At 42.2% G+C, this 20127-nt stretch overlaps 1 protein-coding gene and 1 non-coding gene across 6 annotated transcripts in view; both read right to left on the bottom strand.

The window, feature by feature from the left end:
• The window catches only part of abr (ABR activator of RhoGEF and GTPase), a 152417-nt gene that overhangs the window by 1379 nt on the left and 130911 nt on the right, over positions 1–20127 (bottom strand). For 4 of the 5 annotated variants that reach the window (XM_039776722.1, XM_039776724.1, XM_039776723.1 and 1 more), the window contains 6 exons: positions 4058–4117; positions 3641–3750; positions 3352–3491; positions 2536–2670; positions 2122–2227; positions 1777–1930 (listed from right to left, as the gene is read on the bottom strand). In XM_039776722.1, coding sequence (XP_039632656.1) covers positions 1777–1930; positions 2122–2227; positions 2536–2670; positions 3352–3491; positions 3641–3750; positions 4058–4117 — 705 coding nt within the window. Of the gene's footprint in view, positions 1–1776; positions 1931–2121; positions 2228–2535; positions 2671–3351; positions 3492–3640; positions 3751–4057; positions 4118–12905; positions 13446–20127 lie in introns of those variants that run through there. The other variant, XM_039776726.1, reaches the window with a different exon arrangement.
• trnav-aac lies at positions 7334–7406 on the bottom strand. The gene has a single exon. It is a non-coding gene; the product is annotated as a tRNA-Val (tRNA).

Below are 20127 nucleotides of genomic sequence, written 5' to 3'. Positions count from 1 at the left end.
GTGTGTGTGTGTGTGTGTGTGTGTGTGTTCAGATTTAACTGTGTGTCACAACCACTGCTGCAACTGCTGACCGTGTTAATGAGTAGGTCAGACTACAATAACTAACAGATCTAATGCAACAACTGCACTAACATTGCTTTGATGAATTACACAGAAGCATTTAACGAACACTCAATTAAGGAGAGAATTTAGGGAGGCAGTACAGTTTAACCCCGATGTGTTTTTGTGTCGTCCCGCCCCCAACTCTCAGTTCTCGTCTTCCTGAAGGGGTCTTTAAACTCCTGCTGGGGGCGTTAAGTTTAGCTGAACCTTCAATGTAAACAAAGATATTTTGGGCGCCGTAAACACAGATGCTGAACCCAAATTCATAGTTGAGCCTATCTCTCTCTCTCTCTCTCTCTCTCTCTCTCTGGGAGGTATGCTACAGCGTGGCAGGCGCCTTCACCCTTTTTCCACCGACCTCCAAAAAGGAGACAGTCCTGGAACAAAGAAAGCGGCCCAATCATCTCGCCCCCTGACCTGTGACCTATGAATGCCTTTGTCTATCATACCACAACATGGTGTTTCTGGAAATTCCACCACAGATCAGACATACATATCTTTCCATGCTTTTACCCCCCCCCCCGATCATAAAAATAAACTACAGAAGTTGAAGACTCTGACTTTTGGTGTATTTTAAATGGTGATTATGGATTTGACTGGAAAGCATGATTTCATTTTTAGGGAATATTTAAGCAGGTTTGACTCATGAGCCGACTGCTTCGATGTTGGACTACTGCCTAATTCAGCATTTCTGTAGGAACTTTTTCTTCGCTCGGTTATTTCTCTGAAGCTGTGCTTTGCCTTTGTTCGTTGCTGCTTGATATTTGTCTGCAGATCATGTGCGACTCAGTGTCTGCTGCTTAGCAACAGCTCCCATGAAAAATACTTATTCATGTCCTCAATGTGACTAATCTGGTAAAATAAAGTTCTTTTTTTTTTTGATTGACTGATCTGTTTTATTAAAACAGGTGAATCAGTCTAATGTTTCCCCTTTCACTGGTCCACAATGTCCCTTAACCCCCGCCCCCCCAGTCAGTGGATTTGATCATATTCTCTAAAACATGTCTAGAAATCTCTTCATTGTTGCTAGATGGGTTCTTTTATTGAAATTAGGGGAAATCCATCATGTCCACAAATGAGATTATATTCAGGATATGGCAGCTGAAGCATCTTTCTTTGGTGCTTGCCATTTTGTATACTTATGCAATAAACATTTAGAATTTGAAGAAGCCCCATTACAAACACAGACGGGGCCTCCCATTTACGATGATTTACTGTGGATGTTGTTTATTCTGCCAAGGAACGAAATTTGTGCACAGGAAACTCATCTCTCAGTAGAGATGAATGGATGGCCTGCAGCCTAAATACAGCTGGGAGAGTAGTCCGCAGTGACATGGGTCACTTAGCAACGTGGGAGTAAAATTCATCTGGAAAAACATGTGCAGCGACCGAGGGAAATCTGCATGTACACGCCAGTCCACCGTCTACCGTGTACAGTCGCAGAGGGCTGCCTACTCAGTCTCTATCAATAAGATTGTTTAATGAAAGCCAAAAGGGACACTCCTATCGGTATAAACATACTATGAGTACTTTTAAAAAAGAATTGTACATTCATATTCTACAATTAAACTACGGTAAGTAAAACTTTGTCTCAACATTGCTACTAACATATAGCCACAGGTATTTGTCCTAAGTCTGCACCAAAATTCAAATGCGTCTGTGTGTAGCCGGTACCTGTGCCATTACGTCATGCGACCAGATGTCAGAGGCAGAGGTGATGTGCTGTGCCTTGGTGATCTCTGACTCGGAGGGCCGGAGCAGGGTGGGGCCAAACACGGTGGCCAGGTTGTGGAGGGACATCTTGTTGATAGGCTCCTTCTCAGCCACCCTGCAAACACAAACACCAGCAGGTGATGAGAAGTAAGAATAGATTAAAGATGATTCTGATTACACCATGAGAGCTGGCTACTCTTCTACTGACAGGAAGCCTAACTGTGATCAGCGGGTGTCTCTGTGTATGTCTGAGGGTTATTATGTGTGTGTGTGTGTGTGTGTGTGTGTGTGTGTGTGTGTGTGTGCCGTTTGAGGTGCTCCAGCAGAGTGAGGAAGGTCATGAGGTTGGGGTCGGGCAGGGAGCGCAGCAGGTGCATCATGCAGTTTTCCTTGGCTGCCGGGTCAGAGAGCGCTGTGAGGGAGAGAAAAAAACATGTCAGATCCAATTATGGCAAGACAGCTTTTTTTTTTTTTTTTTTTATCTTCATCTCTCATCTCTTCCAGCTGGGCAAACTGAACTCCCCACCGATACACATATATTTATACTTATATTGTCTGTTCTGTTAACCTGTTTGTTTAACTATTTTAGATAATGTGTGACATGCACCTACGACACCAAAACAAATTCCTTGTATGTGTAAAAAATGTACTTGGCAATAAAGCTTTTCTGATTCTGATTCTGATGACAAACACAAACTTCCGGTCCTAAAAGGTTCGCACCTATGCCCTCCATGAAAGCGGGGTAGAGGCGGTCGGTGAGCAGAGGCTCCGGCAGCTCCCTGAAGTACAGCTTCAGCGTTCCTGCGATGGCATTGATGTCCATGTCGCTCAGCATCACCAGGATATCTTTGGTATCTGCAGGTCAGACACAGAACAAAGAGCCATTAGAAAGTGAACACACCACATTATTACAGGCCAACAATAACACAGCTGCCTTCTCCAGGAACGAACATCCAGACCGAGACAGAGGCTTTAATATTACACCCAAAAATGAAAGGTGATACCGGGCTCTGCTCTGTTGGATCTAGCAGCCATGACCAACGCTGAGACAGAAAACTTGAACACTTGACAGCTGCTGCTCCTCATCTGTCCTGGCCACCCTAACAGTCAGTTCACACAAATCTCTTCTCTATAGAGTCTTCGAGCAAAGGCCTCAATTAACCCTGGGAAACTACTACATATACACACTGAACTTCACACACAGCCTTTATGCACACACTCAATTTCTTCAAAGAAGGGAAATTCTTGATGACAGACACGATATTCTGTAATTTTACAGGATAAATTATTAGATGCAGGTCACCAAACTATCAGCTTAGACACTGTCTGACACTCTTTTCATCCCATCATCTTCACTGGAGAACAAACTATTGTTGTTGTTTTTTTTACCAGCACTACGGAGTAGCAACAGATTACAGTAGATAAACCAGAAACACATTTCACAGCAAAATCTCTCAGTAAATCATTGGAATTTCCCTCTGAGCATATTAAGTGAAAAGAGCGTCAGACAGAAAGAGACAGTGAGTGGAGTCTTACTGGTGTCGAATGCTGTTTTGAGGGCCTGGATATCAGTGGCCACCCCTGAGATCCTGTAGATTCCCACCTCGTCAATCCCCCTCTTCTCCACTTCCTCAATGCACTGACGGACAATGTAAGGCACCTTGGAGCGCTCGCGCCTGTGGACGCGAACAGTACACAACAATGAATGTGTATAAAAGCGGCAAAGTCATGTTTTTTTTTTTTTTTTTTTTTTAAAAAGGCAGTTGAGCTGTAAGGCACATAACAGCCAATTTTGGCCTCAATAAGATACATAGATCATACTTACTTTGTCACCACATTTATTTTGACTCCAAACACCCCACTCTGTTTTTTGGACGGCGTTCTCTTTAAGCTGAGGTCCCGACTTGTGAATTTCATGGAGAATTCCACTTTGATCTGACGATGAACAAACAACACAGCTGAAGTATACTGCATTGCTCTAAGAAGCCACAAATGAACTTTGGCACCCTCATGAACATTCAAATGTAACATCTTCAGGCTAAACATTTAGATTTTATTGTAACCATTACAGCTAGACAATGGAGATCTCTTTATATTACCAACTAAATTATTTTCAAATGTAGGAGGATGCAGTGTTGAATAAAAACTCTGTCCAGTCGAAAAATATAAATAAATAAATAAAAAAACTTACATTGCCTTTTCCAAACAATGTAATCTAGAGTTGAAACCACTTCCGTCTTACCCCGTTCATCTCTATGACGTCCATGTGCCAGTTCTTGGACTGCACTGTCTGAGGATCCAGCTGAAAGACACAACAGAGGCAGAAGGACATCAGCTGATAGGACTTTGACCAAATAATGCACATGAGAAAGAGAAGACTGCTTAATGAACTCATTCGATGACAATTGTCCCCATGGAAAAGTCTCATGTCTGTATGATAGCATGACAACAACAATAACGAGTCACTGCCGCTACATTCACCACAAAAAAAAAAGTCTTATTTGGTTTCAAGCCAGAGTCGAGCCACTGAAAGCCAGCTTTTACTTTCTGGGTGGGAATTACCAGACAGACCTGTCATTTGAGCTTTTTGACACGAACAGTAACACTTGCTGCTCTATGAATGAAACCCACCACCTGTTTTTGGGTGGAGAAAATGCTGTTCCCGCCTGGTCTCGAAACTGAGGACCTTTTGTTTGTTAGGCGAACGTGATAACCCCTACACTACGGTACCTGGCTGAGCTCTGCCCCTGCCTCCCTGCGAACAAAAAATGAAGGTAAACACTCGCGTTGGGAACCCCTTACTGAGGCAATGTCATGAACGACAAGTTAAGACCGTGTAAATGTTGGAACAAGAAATGCAAAGCTGCAACTGACAGAGTTTAAAGGTGAACAAAGGCACTTTGAAACTGTGATTAATATTCACTGAGTCCACAGTTCACCTTTCAGCTGCTCCATTTTCCTAACCAGATCAAAGTCAAGCTGTCGTTGTGGCCTGTGCCCTGGCACTGCGGCTTTACTCCAACACAGTCACTAAATCTACTGTGGGAAAGAAAGATGGCGCGTATGCTTCCTACATTTACCCTCTGCATTCTCTTGGGGTTCCAACAAGGGCTCCTGACTGGCTCAGATACTTGGTCTACTTCACAGCACAGTGCACACACTCTTAAAAGTCTGGATCACACGTCCCATGATGCCCTCTGAGACATGATAGATGGCAGCCTGTTGTTGTTTTAAGTCTCCTGGAGTGCGTGGCTGTGTGAGGCCACAACAGCTAATGCCTTTTTTATTGGCTGTTTGCACTCCACAGTTATGTCATTATAACCCTGCGTAGTGATGTGCTCAACTTAGAGGTAAATTATGATTGTTGGGTGATCATAGGGGCAGCACACTTCTCTTATTGTCAGCATTAGGCTGCGGCCATTAAAAGTTCTCAGTGAGATTACCTCGTAAAAAGGCCATTTGGCTTGGTTTCACGCATTCCTATTATCGTTAAAGCCTGTTTTCCCAGCAGGGTTTGGGTCTGAGACAGGTAATCACTGCAACTGGGCCTTTACACAGCTACTGCCAAGACGAGAACTGGGCAAATATCCAGGACTAACTGCTGATACCTTCTGTAACCCCTTAAAGTAGACTCATGTTCCTCCCACCTATTTCCTTCCTATTACCGTCTGCTAATTTCTTTAAAAAAGGAAAACTGAATTAAGATAAATGTACTTTAATAGGGTTGTAAAAACAAAGAAGAGCCTCTACATGCAGTGGTTACACTCATTGAACCCTTTTGAAACTATAACTTCACCATCAACTGGGCTAATTTTTATATAAAAAAAAAATACTTTTTCCTTTCCTGGGAAATGAGTTGGTTTAATATTACACTCAGATTTAGGAACAAAATGTCAGGAGAAGTGTTGCATGACAAGAGACCGCTTTCTTGGAAATGAATTGTGATTGTCTAGCTGATTTAAACAAAGCGGAGAGAGCATTTAAGGTTTATCCCGAGTGGCAGCTCAGCCAGGGAGCTGACAGGAAGAGGGCAGCAGGTTACAGAGCACACAGTAACGCAGCCTCGATGAGCCCAAATAAAGCTTGTTATACTAGTCTAAACCTGACTGAATGTAGCCAAGATGTAAAGGTGGACAGTATGGACATAGTAGAAAATGACGCAAAGGAATTAAGGGTGGTTTTATGGCAAATAAGATATAAAGCTAATTTCTGCTTATTCACTGTTTTTTAATAAGACATTTACAGACCTTTTAAGGACCCACAGAAAGCAAACCAGGATAGCTTTAGTCCCCTTTCATCTCGCTCCGAAAAGATTAAACGTGCAATGGCATTGATTTCATATTCATTGATCATATGAATTATGAATGATTGAAGGGGATTTCTAACACATGAGCAACTACTATACAGTATGTGTGTGCATTCATGCAAAAAGTCAGAAATTGTCTCATGGTTTTTAAGAGACATCCCTAGGCTAATATGGCTCCGATTAGAATCGCATCACTCTAGTGGCAAAGCTCTGTTTGTAGGACCGTGAAAACTACCAAGGATATATGACTGAGAGGCCAGAACGGACTGCATGCTGGAGCAAAGCACAGGACCACTTCAAATCTAGTGGACCATTGTACACAACTGATTTGTACGCCTTCCGATTGGGGCACACACTTGAAGTGCTTTCCTTATATAGAATGCAATAAATATGCAAGTGTGTGTGTGTGTTTTGGAGGACAGAGTAATTCAACCAGCATGTCGCTCTGTCGTGTAGGAAGTCATTATTCTCTAAGCAGCTCACACACACACACACACACACACACACACACACACACACACACACACACACACACACACACACACACACACACACACACACACACACACACACACACACACACACACACACACACACACACACACACACACACACACACACAGTCAAGCAGAACAGAATATATCATGACCACGAGTCTAAACTTCAAAAGAAGAAGACAGCCGTGAGTCAGGATGTACATACAGCCTGTACTCTGCCCCGACTGATCTACAGGGACATAACAAAGCAGATAAGATAAGTCATGCTCTTAAGCTGCTACCTGGTCTGTCTTTCTCATAGGCAGTACAGGAGAACAGGAAGTTGGTTCAGTGGTCTTTATAATGACTCACAGAGCGATATGTGGTGATACAGTCTTTTGGGTCAAAATAAGTTTGTCAATCGTTTAAAAGAGTTTCTGAAAATTTGATAATCAAAACTAAAGAGCTGGCATGGAGTTCCCCCGTAAAAATGTGACAAAAAAAGAGATAAGACATTAAAACATCTGTTAAAAAAAGGCTTTGCTTATTCTAATAACACGAAACACAGATATGGTTATCAGTGACCAGTTTGGCTTTATTTTTTATTAAGCATGAAATCACTGCATATAACAAAGAATAACTTTGTTCCCACACAACCAACAGCAACATCTGTTCATTGATTTGATTTGCTGAAATAAAAAAATACACCACCAGCTTTCTCTGGATCAAAAAATGCTGTTCCCGCCCAGTTTCGAACTGAGGACCTTTCGCGTGTTAGGCGAACGTGATAACCACTACACTACGGGAACTGGCTAGCTCACACCCCCACCCACCCCACTCTTCAAACATAATTCTGCCCTGCCTGTGATGTGTGAGCCACACTCCTACAGCCTGTAGGAGACTGACTGACAGTAACAGCTGACTGACAGTAACAGCAAACTGACGCAGCGGGACAGTCAGAGGTTTAGCACATACAGCTCTACAGCAGGAGAATAATATATATCCATAAGCTCCTTTATGAACATGTTTGGCCCAGGAGACCCTCATGGGTATGATCCATCCAGCCATCAGAATATTAGACACAAAAGCATTCTTTACTGACAAGCAAGTAAAAATACAAAAATACACCTCTGTAATATGTTAAAGTGCTCATATTATGCTTTTTCCCTTTCCTTATTGTAGTGTTTCCTTTAGGAAGTGGGGGCAGGTTCTGTCTGAACAGACTTTTCCATAATCATATTTTACCTAGTTACCCAGATTTAATCACCGAGTTGCACAGACAGTTAAGTGTCTGATTTGGATGCTTGTTTGTCCTGCACGCGTATGAATATATATTTCTTTTAAAAACTAGCGCTGAACATGTACGTAGATCTAAGACAAACAAACCTAAGTAAGCGTGTTCGGAAACAGCAAATTGTGCAAACAAGTCAGTTACTGAAATGATGTTTAAAGCCCTTAATAAAAAAAATCCCAACACACTTAATTAGCCCATTGTGGCTGTGCTGAAGAGTTAATGCATGCATGGCGACAATATTCAAAATGCAACTTGATCTTTTGATATGCTAAATTAATGAATTTCTGTCTAATTTGTCCTTTGTGTTTCATCACAGTTTTCGATTGCTGCTCTCTGGTTGATTAAATATTCATTCAGCCGCAGAAAGCTTTTTATTAGTCCTTTAATTAGAACGTAGCTCAAACGGCACGGCTCCTTGGTTGTTAGCAGGATTACAGAAGTGTTTGTGCACTGATTGAGCCCCCCACCCACCAACTAACACATCATGCTGCAGTATATTTGCTTCAGAGTACAAGCAGCGTGACTATTTTTAGACAAATGGACCACATATTGTTTATATGTGCATCAGTGATAGCGAGTCTCTTTACTCAACAGCTGCTGATGTCACCATGGCCATGTGAGGTCTTTGACTCGGTTGCCATGTTGCCTTCGTACCCTCACTTCCTTGTTTGAGCCAATCGGCGAGGGTTTTCAGCCGGCAGAGGGCTGTGATTTGCAGAGTATTCTTGCATCTCTGCAGGCAGTGTGTGATTCTATAATAGGGCTTGTAAACAGCAACACACATATGCCTACTACACTTATGCAACACAACCCTGCCTGCAGCCTGCATACAGAATCATGAGTTATCCTACACGTACAAGCGGAGAAAGAGTGAAATATCCCTTTAATGCTCTGAATTTGAGTTTCCTCTTCATGTCGTTGCTATTTTGTGCGATGTTCAGCTTGCCTGGACTAATACTAACTAATTACTGTCAGGTTCATTTTCAGGCCTTCACAGTCACAGATGCGAACACTGCTTTTTTCCACTGTCATACAATATAATATGCAATACAACATAACCACCAAATTTCTGATTTCATCTAGTGCAGCAGTGACAAAACTCACATATGCTATCAAGAGACTGGGATCTAAGTCACATTTTTGTCCTCTGATGAACCTTCTCATGTTTGTTTTAGACTGATCCATGTTTTTCACTCGTTGGCCTCATGAGGACATTACGTACTGTAGTTACTAGCTCATTAGCTCACTATTCAGGTTATTTGTGATCTTTACCACTAACAGCATGTACCATTTGTAAGCCATTAGATCATCTCTTTAAATGTGTGCTCAGTGGAGTTGTCAACTGAGGGAGTATGATGTGTCAGTCTTGAAGCAGGTGCCAGTATGATGATCAAGGGGGGGTCTTACTTCAGTTCTGATGTAACATTCAGAAACTTTTTTCAAAAAGAGAGTTTTGTAGTGCTCCCATGACCTAAAAATGCAACTTCGTCCTGGTTTGGTAAATTTTAGCTGAGAAGAAAACTTTTAGAAAACTGCTGAAAACCAACATCTTCTGAAACAAACCAGCAAAACTGGTTGCCTTTGATTATTTCAGATACATGTATTAAATTCCCTGAATTCATGTGGTAAACCAGAGTCATCCTCTTTGCAGATCTGTTTGCCCTAACAACTTTTCTGTCATTAGCTAAGCCCAGACCACTGTTAAGGCATGTGATGACCGTACCAGAAGCCCACATCTCCTAACTCTCACCACCTAATTCAATGATTAATGCCTTGTTGTCACCCTGCTGAGATTAAAGCCACCCTGCATACAGCCAGAAGCGATGAGGCTGGACTTATCCACGAGGGGGTCATTGTGGGTATCAACCTGAGAATGCTTTACTGACCTACCGCTCCCCTCCTGGAGCTCATTAACCAATTGCAGATCCTGCGCACGGGGGATGGATTGGGGCCAATAAAGGGCTATGCCCCCCGGTGGGGACAGATGGAGATTTATGCGGCCTACGTAAAAGGCCATTAGGGGACTGGCTGGCATTTTAGGCATGCAGGAGGGATGAAACCTTAATATCTACTCTGCACTAATCACCATACTCAAATGAAAGAGCATCATTTCGTAGGTGGGCTAAAATGCAGCGGGGGCAAGAGGGTGGATGATAATGGATGGATCTGATGCTATCCCATGGCTAAGCCGGCACGACAGCTCATCATTTGTTCTTTTGCTGGAACACGTACAGTATGATACATTATGTCTAGTTCTGGTCTAATTAGTGTTCCCAGCCAGCCCCCCATCTCATCACACTGTGTCTTAATTAGATGCCGCTTTAGGCTGAAGGAGTGTGGAAAATTCCCCAGTGTGCTCCCGTACCCTCTAACAGCCACACTCCTCTCCGTACACTGTAAATAACACCATGCATGCCACAGATGAACACAAACAGAAAAAGCAATATGCCCTAAAGTCTGCTGTCCCTGCCCCCCTTCAATAATTATTTTTATTTGAAAACACTGGAAGTTATTGAATGTTTAATTCAATATTGTTTTGACAATTTAAAGACAAATTTTGGAAGCAGCTTTTGACCAATTAAAAAAAGCTATATAAAACCAGCAAAAACTCATTTTTTCTTGAACATAGTTCAATATAGATATTATTAAAATAATGAATAGGCATATTACAGAACAATATTAAAAGGAAATAATGCCAAACTGCCCTGTCCTGTTTTTAAAATAATATAAAAAAGACTTTTTTTATACTTCAGATTTTGACATTTTCAGACTGCAGGTAGCCTGTCTTGTTATGGTTTAAGATAATGGTGGTAGATGATTTAGCCTGACTTTCGCCTCTCACCCTTCATCAAACAGAGTTCGCCACCATGGAGAGGCAGAGATGCAGGACTGGGGGGTGGGGGGGGGTGGGAGGGGAGGATGGGAGAATTGTAGCTGAAGAGCTGATAGGATCACAAGGCAAGCGAGCACAGAAAAAACTGCAACAGAAGTTAACTCATAAAACCTGCCGTTCAAAGCCTCACTGAAAATGAATGAAAGGATGAATGGGACTTCACAGAGCAGTTTGGGGAACAGAGATTTCTGCGCAGGGTGAGAGCTGGGGGGCAGTATCACGTGCCTCTAACTGCAAAGTTGACAAATGTGGACAGCAATGAAATGCAGAAATCTCCTGACATGGAGACATGGGACAGAGAGGAGAAGAATGATCAATACAGGGCGTGCAGGTCGATGCAGTAAAGTCTGGGCTTATGTATGTAATCCCTGTTTGATCCCGCTCAGTACAACCAGTGGTCAGCCTTCCTCAGGCCTCTGTTAAATAATGGAAAGCACTGAAGCAAAGGTCAAGTCAACCCTCAACTTGGATTCTTTGTCCTGAATCGGTTTATCACGCACACAAATTGCAGCTTAAAATACTGCCGATGCACTCATGATCTAGATGAGGAGGACTGCTGAATAAATGTGCAAACACAGTGAAATTAAAAATAAAAATAAAAAAACAAGTCAGGTTTTAGCTGCGTGTGCAGAGCTATGCAAATAACCAGAACACGTGCTTCTTCTTTTATCTTTTACATACAAAAAAGCATTCTGGAGCAACAAAAAAGCCCTTCGTCTGCTCCCACGCATAAGTAACAGTCTAGAACCTGCATTTAGACTATGCCATATCAGACCCATCTTTGGGTAACCGATCCTTAACACAAGGTTAACTCAGTACCTGAATGCTTTGACCAAGTGACAAATGCTCTTTCTAAATGAAGCTCAAAAATTAAAAGTTCATATATAAACACAATGAAATGCCAATAGTTCACAAGTATCAAAACATTGTGGAGAAACTGATGATAATTGGCTACACACTTAATAATTGTGAAAGTTTAATCAAACCTTACCCTTGCAATGCTAATTGTATAAAAAAAAAATGTTTCTATGGTTATTTGGGATAATGTGACAGTTAATTAGTGGAATCTGTGCTTGAAATGCCAAAGGGGCATCAGATCAGCTCAGCCAGAGGGGGACAATTCTTAAAATGAACAGCAGGGGGAGCTAAATTGATACTGAAACATCTCAAAACCAATACAATTTAGTTGGAAATATCATGTAATCATCATTAGTAGCTTTATATGAGGAATAACAGAGATTTTCAGATGCAGAAGGGGTGAAATACAAAGTGGCAGGAATGAGACAATAGTAAGGAAAATTGTGATTCCATGTTAATCAAAGTGATGGTGATTTTCACCTCTTAGTAATTACATTGTACAGTCCAGTATCCAGGTAGGTAATAAGCCTTCCTAGTATCTGTGCTATTCATCAAAACGTTATTACCAGGAAACACTTGCTTGTGGCATACTAACCACTTTACAAAGCATATAAAAGGCTTAGTAACAAATATTTGCAATTTGTGTTACAGTAAGTAGCATCAAATAGATGCAAGCTATTATAGGTAATTTAAGGAGGAAAAAAGCAGAAATTAAATAATGTTATTTTCGTGTTTGCTGTGGATGGTGTTACGGCAGGTCACAGTTTAGCCCCCGTTAAATTCGTCACTACATCGCTGCCTCTGCTGCAGTCAGTTAAGAACAATAGTCAACTGTGTGCTGAAAGAAAGACACCCGGGGAGAGAGCGCACGCACATGGAGAGGGATACACTGAGCATAAAAGAGAGCCAGAGCAAACAGATGGAAGTGACACAGTGATAAATAGGTGAGAGCAAAGGATAAAAGAGAGGAATCACAGCTTGTGTGTGTATGTGACTTTTTTCTGAAATGGTAAATATTGTAATATTCCTTTCTGAGACAGAATATCCCCATGATTGAGATATGATAGATTCAGAACTTGTCTGCAAGGCCATTTATTTCGGATGTCTAAAGGAAGCCTGATCCATCCTGCCGTGACCCAGTGTGTAGTTAAACGTGTATTAAGCGTGTGTGTGTGTGTGTGTGTGTGTGTGTGTGTGTGTGTGTGTGTGTGTGTGTGTGTGTGTGTGTGTGTGCGTGCGTGCGTGCATATGTCAGCGGGAGACCTTTTGTCTGAGCAGCTTGCTGCGGACTCTGCCCCATAGCCTGGCCCCGGTGTTGGTGTGCCTCTTGAGCACAGGGGTCTGTGGCTGGCTGGACAGATTGTGCAGGTTCTGGTCCACGCAGCAGTGCTGCTCCAAACGCTCGCACACTGAGTTCAAGTTGACATCCGACACTAGAATCTCCGTCATCCCAAAGCCTTTGAATGTCTCTTCCACCAAAACACAGGTGGAGGGAGTGCGCCGCTTACAACAAGGAGAAGGGGAGGATGGATCCGTGTGTAACCTCTCTGCCGATGACCGGACCAGGTGCTGGAGAACCGCTCCGGGAACTCACCAGCACAAAAAGAAAAAGCTGATGCTTAGATATTCACTTCAAAAAAGGATAAAGTGTGATGACATGGAGGAGAACAAGATGCTGCCATGGTCTCCTTGATAAGCCTGATAATAATTCCTCTGCGAGCTCATTCCACAGTCAGCTGCCAACAACTCGCTGTGCAATCTGACTTCCACAACGGCAAACACAGATACAGAGCGCTAGAGCGAGGCAGAGAGAGAGAGAGAGAGAGAGAGAGAGAGAGAGAGAGAGAGAGTGAGAGAGAAGAGGGAGGGAGATGGGGGAGTGAATGAGCTCCTGTTGTCACTGAGCAGCCTTGCTTCTCCAGATGTTGATGGACACACCTCCAAAGACCGGGGGAGGGAGCAATAAACATTCAATGAGAAACGAGAAGCAGAGGAAAGAGAGGGAGAGTGAAGGAGAGAACGAGGGAGGGAGGGAGGGAGTGACTGCTAAATGCTGCACTATGTTTTGTTCAGTGCTTTGACCCCTTGTCAACCTCTCCCAGAGCTGGTCAGCACACTCAGGAAGTTGAAGAGAGGAATGTAATTAAGAGAAAGAGGTGAAACTTCACAGTGACCAGGTAATGAATACTAAATATTTGTGGATAAAATGTCTGACACAGTGGAGAACATCATCTTACTAGAAAAGCGTCAAAAGCTTGTACATTGTCAGATGTCAGAGCCCCATTTTTTTCCTCCTCTTTCCATCAACTTCCTCCTCCTCTCTGTCTGAGTGCTTGTTACTGTGCCTTTTTGTGCAGATGACTTCTCCTCACCACGCTCCTACAGTTTCTCTGATTTCCGCATGCACGCTCGCACGCACATCCTGGGAGACACGCAGAGCGAATCACCATCTTTATTCAACAGGACAGCTGAAGCTGGCTTCTCTTAAAAAGCATATTCCTCTGTATAATGGATCGATAGGGGCAGGGGAATGTGTGTATGCCTGTCAAACTCCATCTCCATCCGCTGTGTCCCATCCTATTTGAATTAAAGGGGAAAACATACTCTGCTGGGGAAAGGTTACAGACACCAGGCTGCATTTTAAAACCCCCAAACCACCACGACAGACAGTCTGCTGGGCTGAATGGCGAGTCGGTGTCTACTGGTAGGTAGACTGATGCTTGCTGATTGTACAGTGATTCATAGAGGGATTCAGATAAGAAGCGAGGAGCATGTTACACAATCCCCTTGATCCACTGAAATGGTGGGACACAGCTGTGTTTACTAGGACGGCATGCATAAACATCCAAAATAAACCAATTTTCTGCAAAATATCCTTCTCTGCTAGCGGTGTCAACCTCAACTATTTATTTAATCAAAAGGAGTAATGACCAAGGAAACATTTTCAATACTAACAGGACTAAATATATTGATTATTGATATTCTAGATAAGCATTTAATGATTTGTCTGTTCCGGCACGGAAAAACAAAGAAATGTAAGACAATTTATTCAGCGGTAATGTTTAAGTCCATGTAGCCTCTGAACACACCTCAACAAACCAGTGTCCATACCCTTGTTTCCATCTGATTGCCAAGCGAATTATTAGCGAACTTTAAAATGTTGCAAATAAGAAAATGTGAACACAGGCAATAGTGCCACTACACACCTTGTGCCCATATCCCGAACCTTCCCCCATCCAATGGATACCGGGACTATAGCCATGTGAGTTACATGTTCGCAAGGTTACAACTTATTCGGCAAAGCAGTTTCCATCTCCCATTTTGCGCATTAACTCTCTTTCGAAAAAGGCAAAAACCATCTCAAGAGAGCGTAAAAACTTTTTTGCTAATTTAAAATGTTTTCGAATTTTGGCATTTCCATCAACATTTTCTTTTTTAAAGATTATTTTTGTTGGAAAAAAAAAAAAAAAAAAAAAAAAAAAAAAAAAAGATATTAAAAAAAAAAAAAAAAAACGCACATAGGGCACCAGGCTAGACCCGAACCCGCACCGCTGCAGGACCCAGCCAACATGGGGCGAACACTCCCACTGGGCGAGCCAGAGGCCGCTCCACCATCAACATTTTCTAATGCGATACTTCAAAATGTGAATAAAAATACGTTGATGGAAACAAGGTTATTGTGTTATCACCAGGCGCCTCAGATAGCCACAGACAGTATGACATCATGGTGTAAGAACATGTACGTAGGTTAGTGTGTGTTCTGTGGTGAAGATAAAACCAACAACAGATAGGAAGGGTGAGCATGACCTGACTTTGTGACCAACAACGTAGGAGGAGTTAGTATGGAAGAGACCTCAGCCAACCCTCGCCACAGAGTTTTTTTTTTATGTAACTATGAGACGTATACACACTCCATGCGTCACAACTTGGAAAGAATGTCTGGGAAAACCATGTTTTGGAAATGGGAGGGAAAAAGAACCCAAGGGGATATTTTTGGGTAAGATGAGAGAGAAGGGGAAAACAGAAATAGATGTGTATATTTTAACTGTGTATATGTCAACTGTTAAATAGCCTATGTGTTTAAAACATTTTGTATAAAGACAGTTCTGCTACCACGTTTCAAAAACGATAAGCAGAACAAAAAAAAACAAAAGAATCGTAATCACTCTATTCTCGGTGTCCAAAACTGGGAGCTCCAGAGTCAAAGACGTGAAAGCCACAATGCCTTAAAAGGGTACTGCAGCAATTTAGTATTGAACATACATTAAGTCACAAAAGACGCAGTGAAAAAAGAATGGGTAAAATTAAAGGCAGTATGAGTATGTACAGTATGTCCTAGTATGAGTGAGGTTCCGATAACGCTGGATCCTACAGTTCACATCATGCAATCGTTTCCCCCAGCCATGTGTACCCCTGATTCTAACATTGCTCTGAACATGCATGCAGGTTTTCTGGTTGTTGGCTTTAACTGTCAAGAAAGATTAAAAGTCAAAAGATACTGACAGCAGTGCAACCCCCCCCCACACTACAAAAGATCATCAGCAAACCCTCTTTTCCTCACATCCAGGAGAGTGCCATGTTACCGTCTCCACTTTCTTCTTTGTTTTCCTTTATGCATACTCGTCAGATTTTTTTTTTATATCCACAATCATGTGATTGATCATTTTGCGCAACCAGGTAAGACGTTTGATTCACCCACAGAGCACAGTTACTCTTTAGAGCAGCAGCAGCAGCAGCGTTGAGGTGTCTATACTACCGGGTCAAACAGAGGTCCAACACTTCACAACACATCAAAATCATGGAGTGAACACACATGTACGTATGCACTCCCGCAGCTGCAGGAACACAAACACATACTGTACATTCATATATCCCCGTGCTCCACTCTAGCATGGGATATAGTCTAGTGTTAGCTCATGCACTATTTACGGCATTAAAAATATGCCTACATACTGTACATGCAGACATGTTAACCCAGAAGCTAACTGCAGCGCACATTAAGTCCCAGCAGTTCTACACTGGCTGCAAACTGATTGCCAAAACCCAAATTTACTCCATACGTGACATTTAAGTAAGTAAATTAGTAAAATAATTAGTAAAATAATAACAGGATAGCGATGCGCCAGGATAATATTTGTCTAAATGTTGATGGAGGCAAACTATTTCAGCTCTCTGGTTTAGTCAGTTGGATGGGTTTTGCATTGCGTAAGAAGATCGGAACAATGGGCCCTTCTTTATCAAGAAATCCCCCGCATAGATACAAATCTACTGCAGGATGAACTGTGTGGGGCCTTGAGCTTGGGAGACATAGGGATGATAAAAAAAGAAAGAAAGAAAAGATGTGGAGTCCAACAGGATGATGAGATTAAGAGTTCTTGTGGGAATTGGAAGACAACATAAAAGAAAATAAGAGTAATTATAAAGAGTAATTAGTAAAAGTGGTAATCCTTGAGATGTTTTTTTGGTGCCAGGTTTGAACGCTATTATGGTGCGTTCTTTTTGTCCACCGAAGTCGTTTTACGAGTTGTTTTCCGGAGTTACGACCCGGAAGTTGCAAAAAGAACGCCCCCGAGGTCGTATTTACGACTCGTCAAGTCGTCTGAACTCAGAGGACCCCGAGCTCACTTTCAAAGATGGCTACGTCGTGCATCACACGTAGTAAACATTGTGGTTATCTACAATTTTAAGTACTTTTGTCTTTGTTGTAACCAAATGAAGAAGTCGTACACATAGCGCTGTATACTGCTACCTATAGGCATGTCGCTACAGTCTTATTAGGAGTTAAATACCGCCTGATTAGTTATTTTGTAGCTTGTGCAGCTGAGACGCTCGGTTGCTATATGACAACAATGGCTTTAAGCCGAGCCTTGAGCAGAAAGCGGAGCAGTAGCCTAACGTTAACGTTAATCAAAACGTAATTTTCATGCATCAAACTGTGAAATATAGTTGTGTAATATGTCAATAACTGGGTGAATAGAATCCTAAATGTTACAAAAATCCATCTTTTCTCCAACTCGTAGTATTGTGTGACAAAAAGAACGCAACAACCCGCGGTAACTCGTTTTCCGACATGGATGTGACGTCACACTCGAGCTACTAGTTGCGATTACAAGACAAAAAGAACGCACCATTACTATACTATTTCTTTTATGTCTTTCGACACTGTGGGTCATACCAATTATCCAATTCTTCTTTTATTTTATTTTATTTTAACAGAAGAAAAATATTGGCAATATTTATGAAATTGTAAAACGTTTCAGGGAAATCAATCACTATTGTGTTGTTGGTCAGAAAAATAGACTTGTAAAAAAATGTAGTTGATTTTCACTTCAGATAAAATCATTTGATTATGACATTAAAAAAGGTGAGAGAGCAGATGGTTCAGCCCTGAGTGCCTATGCTCTGACATCAGGACCAATCCTGGCTCTTAATTATAGATGTGCTGGGTGACACAGCCCCTCGTAAAGCCGCTCCATATGACCAGACAAGAGGGGGGGAAGGGAGTGTTGAACTAGGGCCTGGTTTCCACTCCAAACTCCACATGGGACTGCGGCCGCTAACTGACAAGCACCGTGATTCTGATGATTCTGCGATTCTCCGGCCTTCATTCCTGCAGGCTTCAGCACTGCTCTGCCAATTACAGAGACCTCCAAAAGCCAGAGATAAATGAATGATCAATCTAACGGCTACGGCGCTCTAACATGAATATGGAGAAGCTCTCAGAATCTATGCCTGGCTGATGAACATGGGAGGGTTCAGACACTGCAGTCAGTCTTGTTTTTTAGTGTGTTTGTCATGTAACAAGCCCCAGTGACTGTATGGAACATTGTACAGCTGCTGAAACATCTGCCTGTAAATGTTTTGTAGTTAACCTTCACTGTTGTCTCCCTTTGTAGGAAACGAAGCTTGTGTGTGACACTAAGCAGTCCACAATGGTTTTGTTTTTTTCATGTCATAAGCAATTTAGCTTGAAAATCCATCCTGAGTTAAAGTTTTAATGTTTGACGTTAACAAGATCTTGTGAACGACAACTCCAGATTTTCCAACAGAAAGCTGTGCAGTGCCCCCCCCCTCACAGCAAGAAGGTCCTGGGCTTAAATCCAGCTCCCAGCTGGGGTCTTAGTGTGTGTGTGTGTGCATATTCTGTCCTGCCTGACTTGTAGAAATGTATGGATGGCTGGTATATTAGATTGTTAAATTTATATTTTGGGATTTTCTTTTTTTTTCTTCTTTTTTTTTAAAACTAAATAATTGTAATTTAGTGAAGAGTCCAGGAACTCAATGCACCCAGAGAAAAAACTAAAAGCTTGTCATTTTGGTTTTACATTTCGTGTTCAGATTGATGAGTGAGTTTTAGAGGCGCTGTTAGGTGGATTTTGGACAGACCAGACTAGCAGTTTCCTGCTGTTCTAGTATTTATGCCTAGCTAAGCTAATTGACTCCTGACTCTAGCTCCATACTTAACCCACAGACATGAGAGTGGTATTGATCTTCTCATCTACACTGCAAAAACGTGAATAAATGTAATTCCTAAAATGTTGAACTATTCCTTTAATACAGAACATTGTTTACATAGCTGGCTGAAACTGCTTTAAACTCAAAAGAGCATTTCTGAGTGTATGGTTATGTATTTTAAGGTTATATCTTAAATTTTTTAAATATTTTTTTGTCACATTTAAGGAGGCCCAGCCCATCTTTTAGCATTTCTATCAAAGCCAGTATAGTCTGTGTGTACATTCATATTGTAACATTCTTACTGTAAATACCTGTGAAGCAGCTACAGGGACAAAGGTGATCATTTGGAACGACCTACGGCTTATTTGAGTTACTGATCAAAAATGACAAAGTGCTGTGTTTTTATCATGTTCGTCTCTCTGAGGCCTGCGTCTGGCTGACGTGACCGGCTGGGTGACATCGATAGCCGCAAGCTGTGGTGGTGAGAGCGGATAATTCAATCCGATTTGATTCGAATGGTCTCCATAAGTATGTTTACTGGATGACCCACTCCACCTCTTTGATCTTTCCTGCTGCCTTCAGTGGAGCTTAGGAAAGAGGAAGGCAAAATAGGGTGAAAAAGGAGGTGTGTGTGTGTGTGTGTGTGTGTGTGTGTGGTACAGTGGGAGTGCTAAAATGGGAGTGCAGAGGCGGGAGGGGGTTTGGCAGGGTGGGAAATCACAGCCTTTAGGGTGCTCCGCAGATTATTCCTACTTCTCTTTCATGTGAGCCGTTGGGGGGCATCTTCCTCAGATTAACCGCTCCATCACTTATTAAGCACTTTCGAAACAAAAGTGGTGATGGAGAGCGAGGGACGGGGGAAGGAGGAGGAGAAGGTTTCTTTAGCGTGTAGCTCGTGTCTGTTGTTGGGTGTGGTCAGGATGAGAAGAGGAGTATGTGTGTGTCCTCTCAGAGACAGTGAGTGGAAACACAAAGAGTATTCAGGATATAAAAAGATGTGAATAGACCCAGCTAATGTAAGCCTTCACAT

The sequence above is a fragment of the Perca fluviatilis genome, chromosome 16 (genome assembly GCF_010015445.1).
Source record: "Perca fluviatilis chromosome 16, GENO_Pfluv_1.0, whole genome shotgun sequence".
Classification (NCBI taxonomy): domain Eukaryota; kingdom Metazoa; phylum Chordata; class Actinopteri; order Perciformes; family Percidae; genus Perca; species Perca fluviatilis.
The sequence above is the reverse complement of the archived record's forward strand: the minus strand, read 5'-3'. Positions and strand labels throughout refer to the sequence as shown.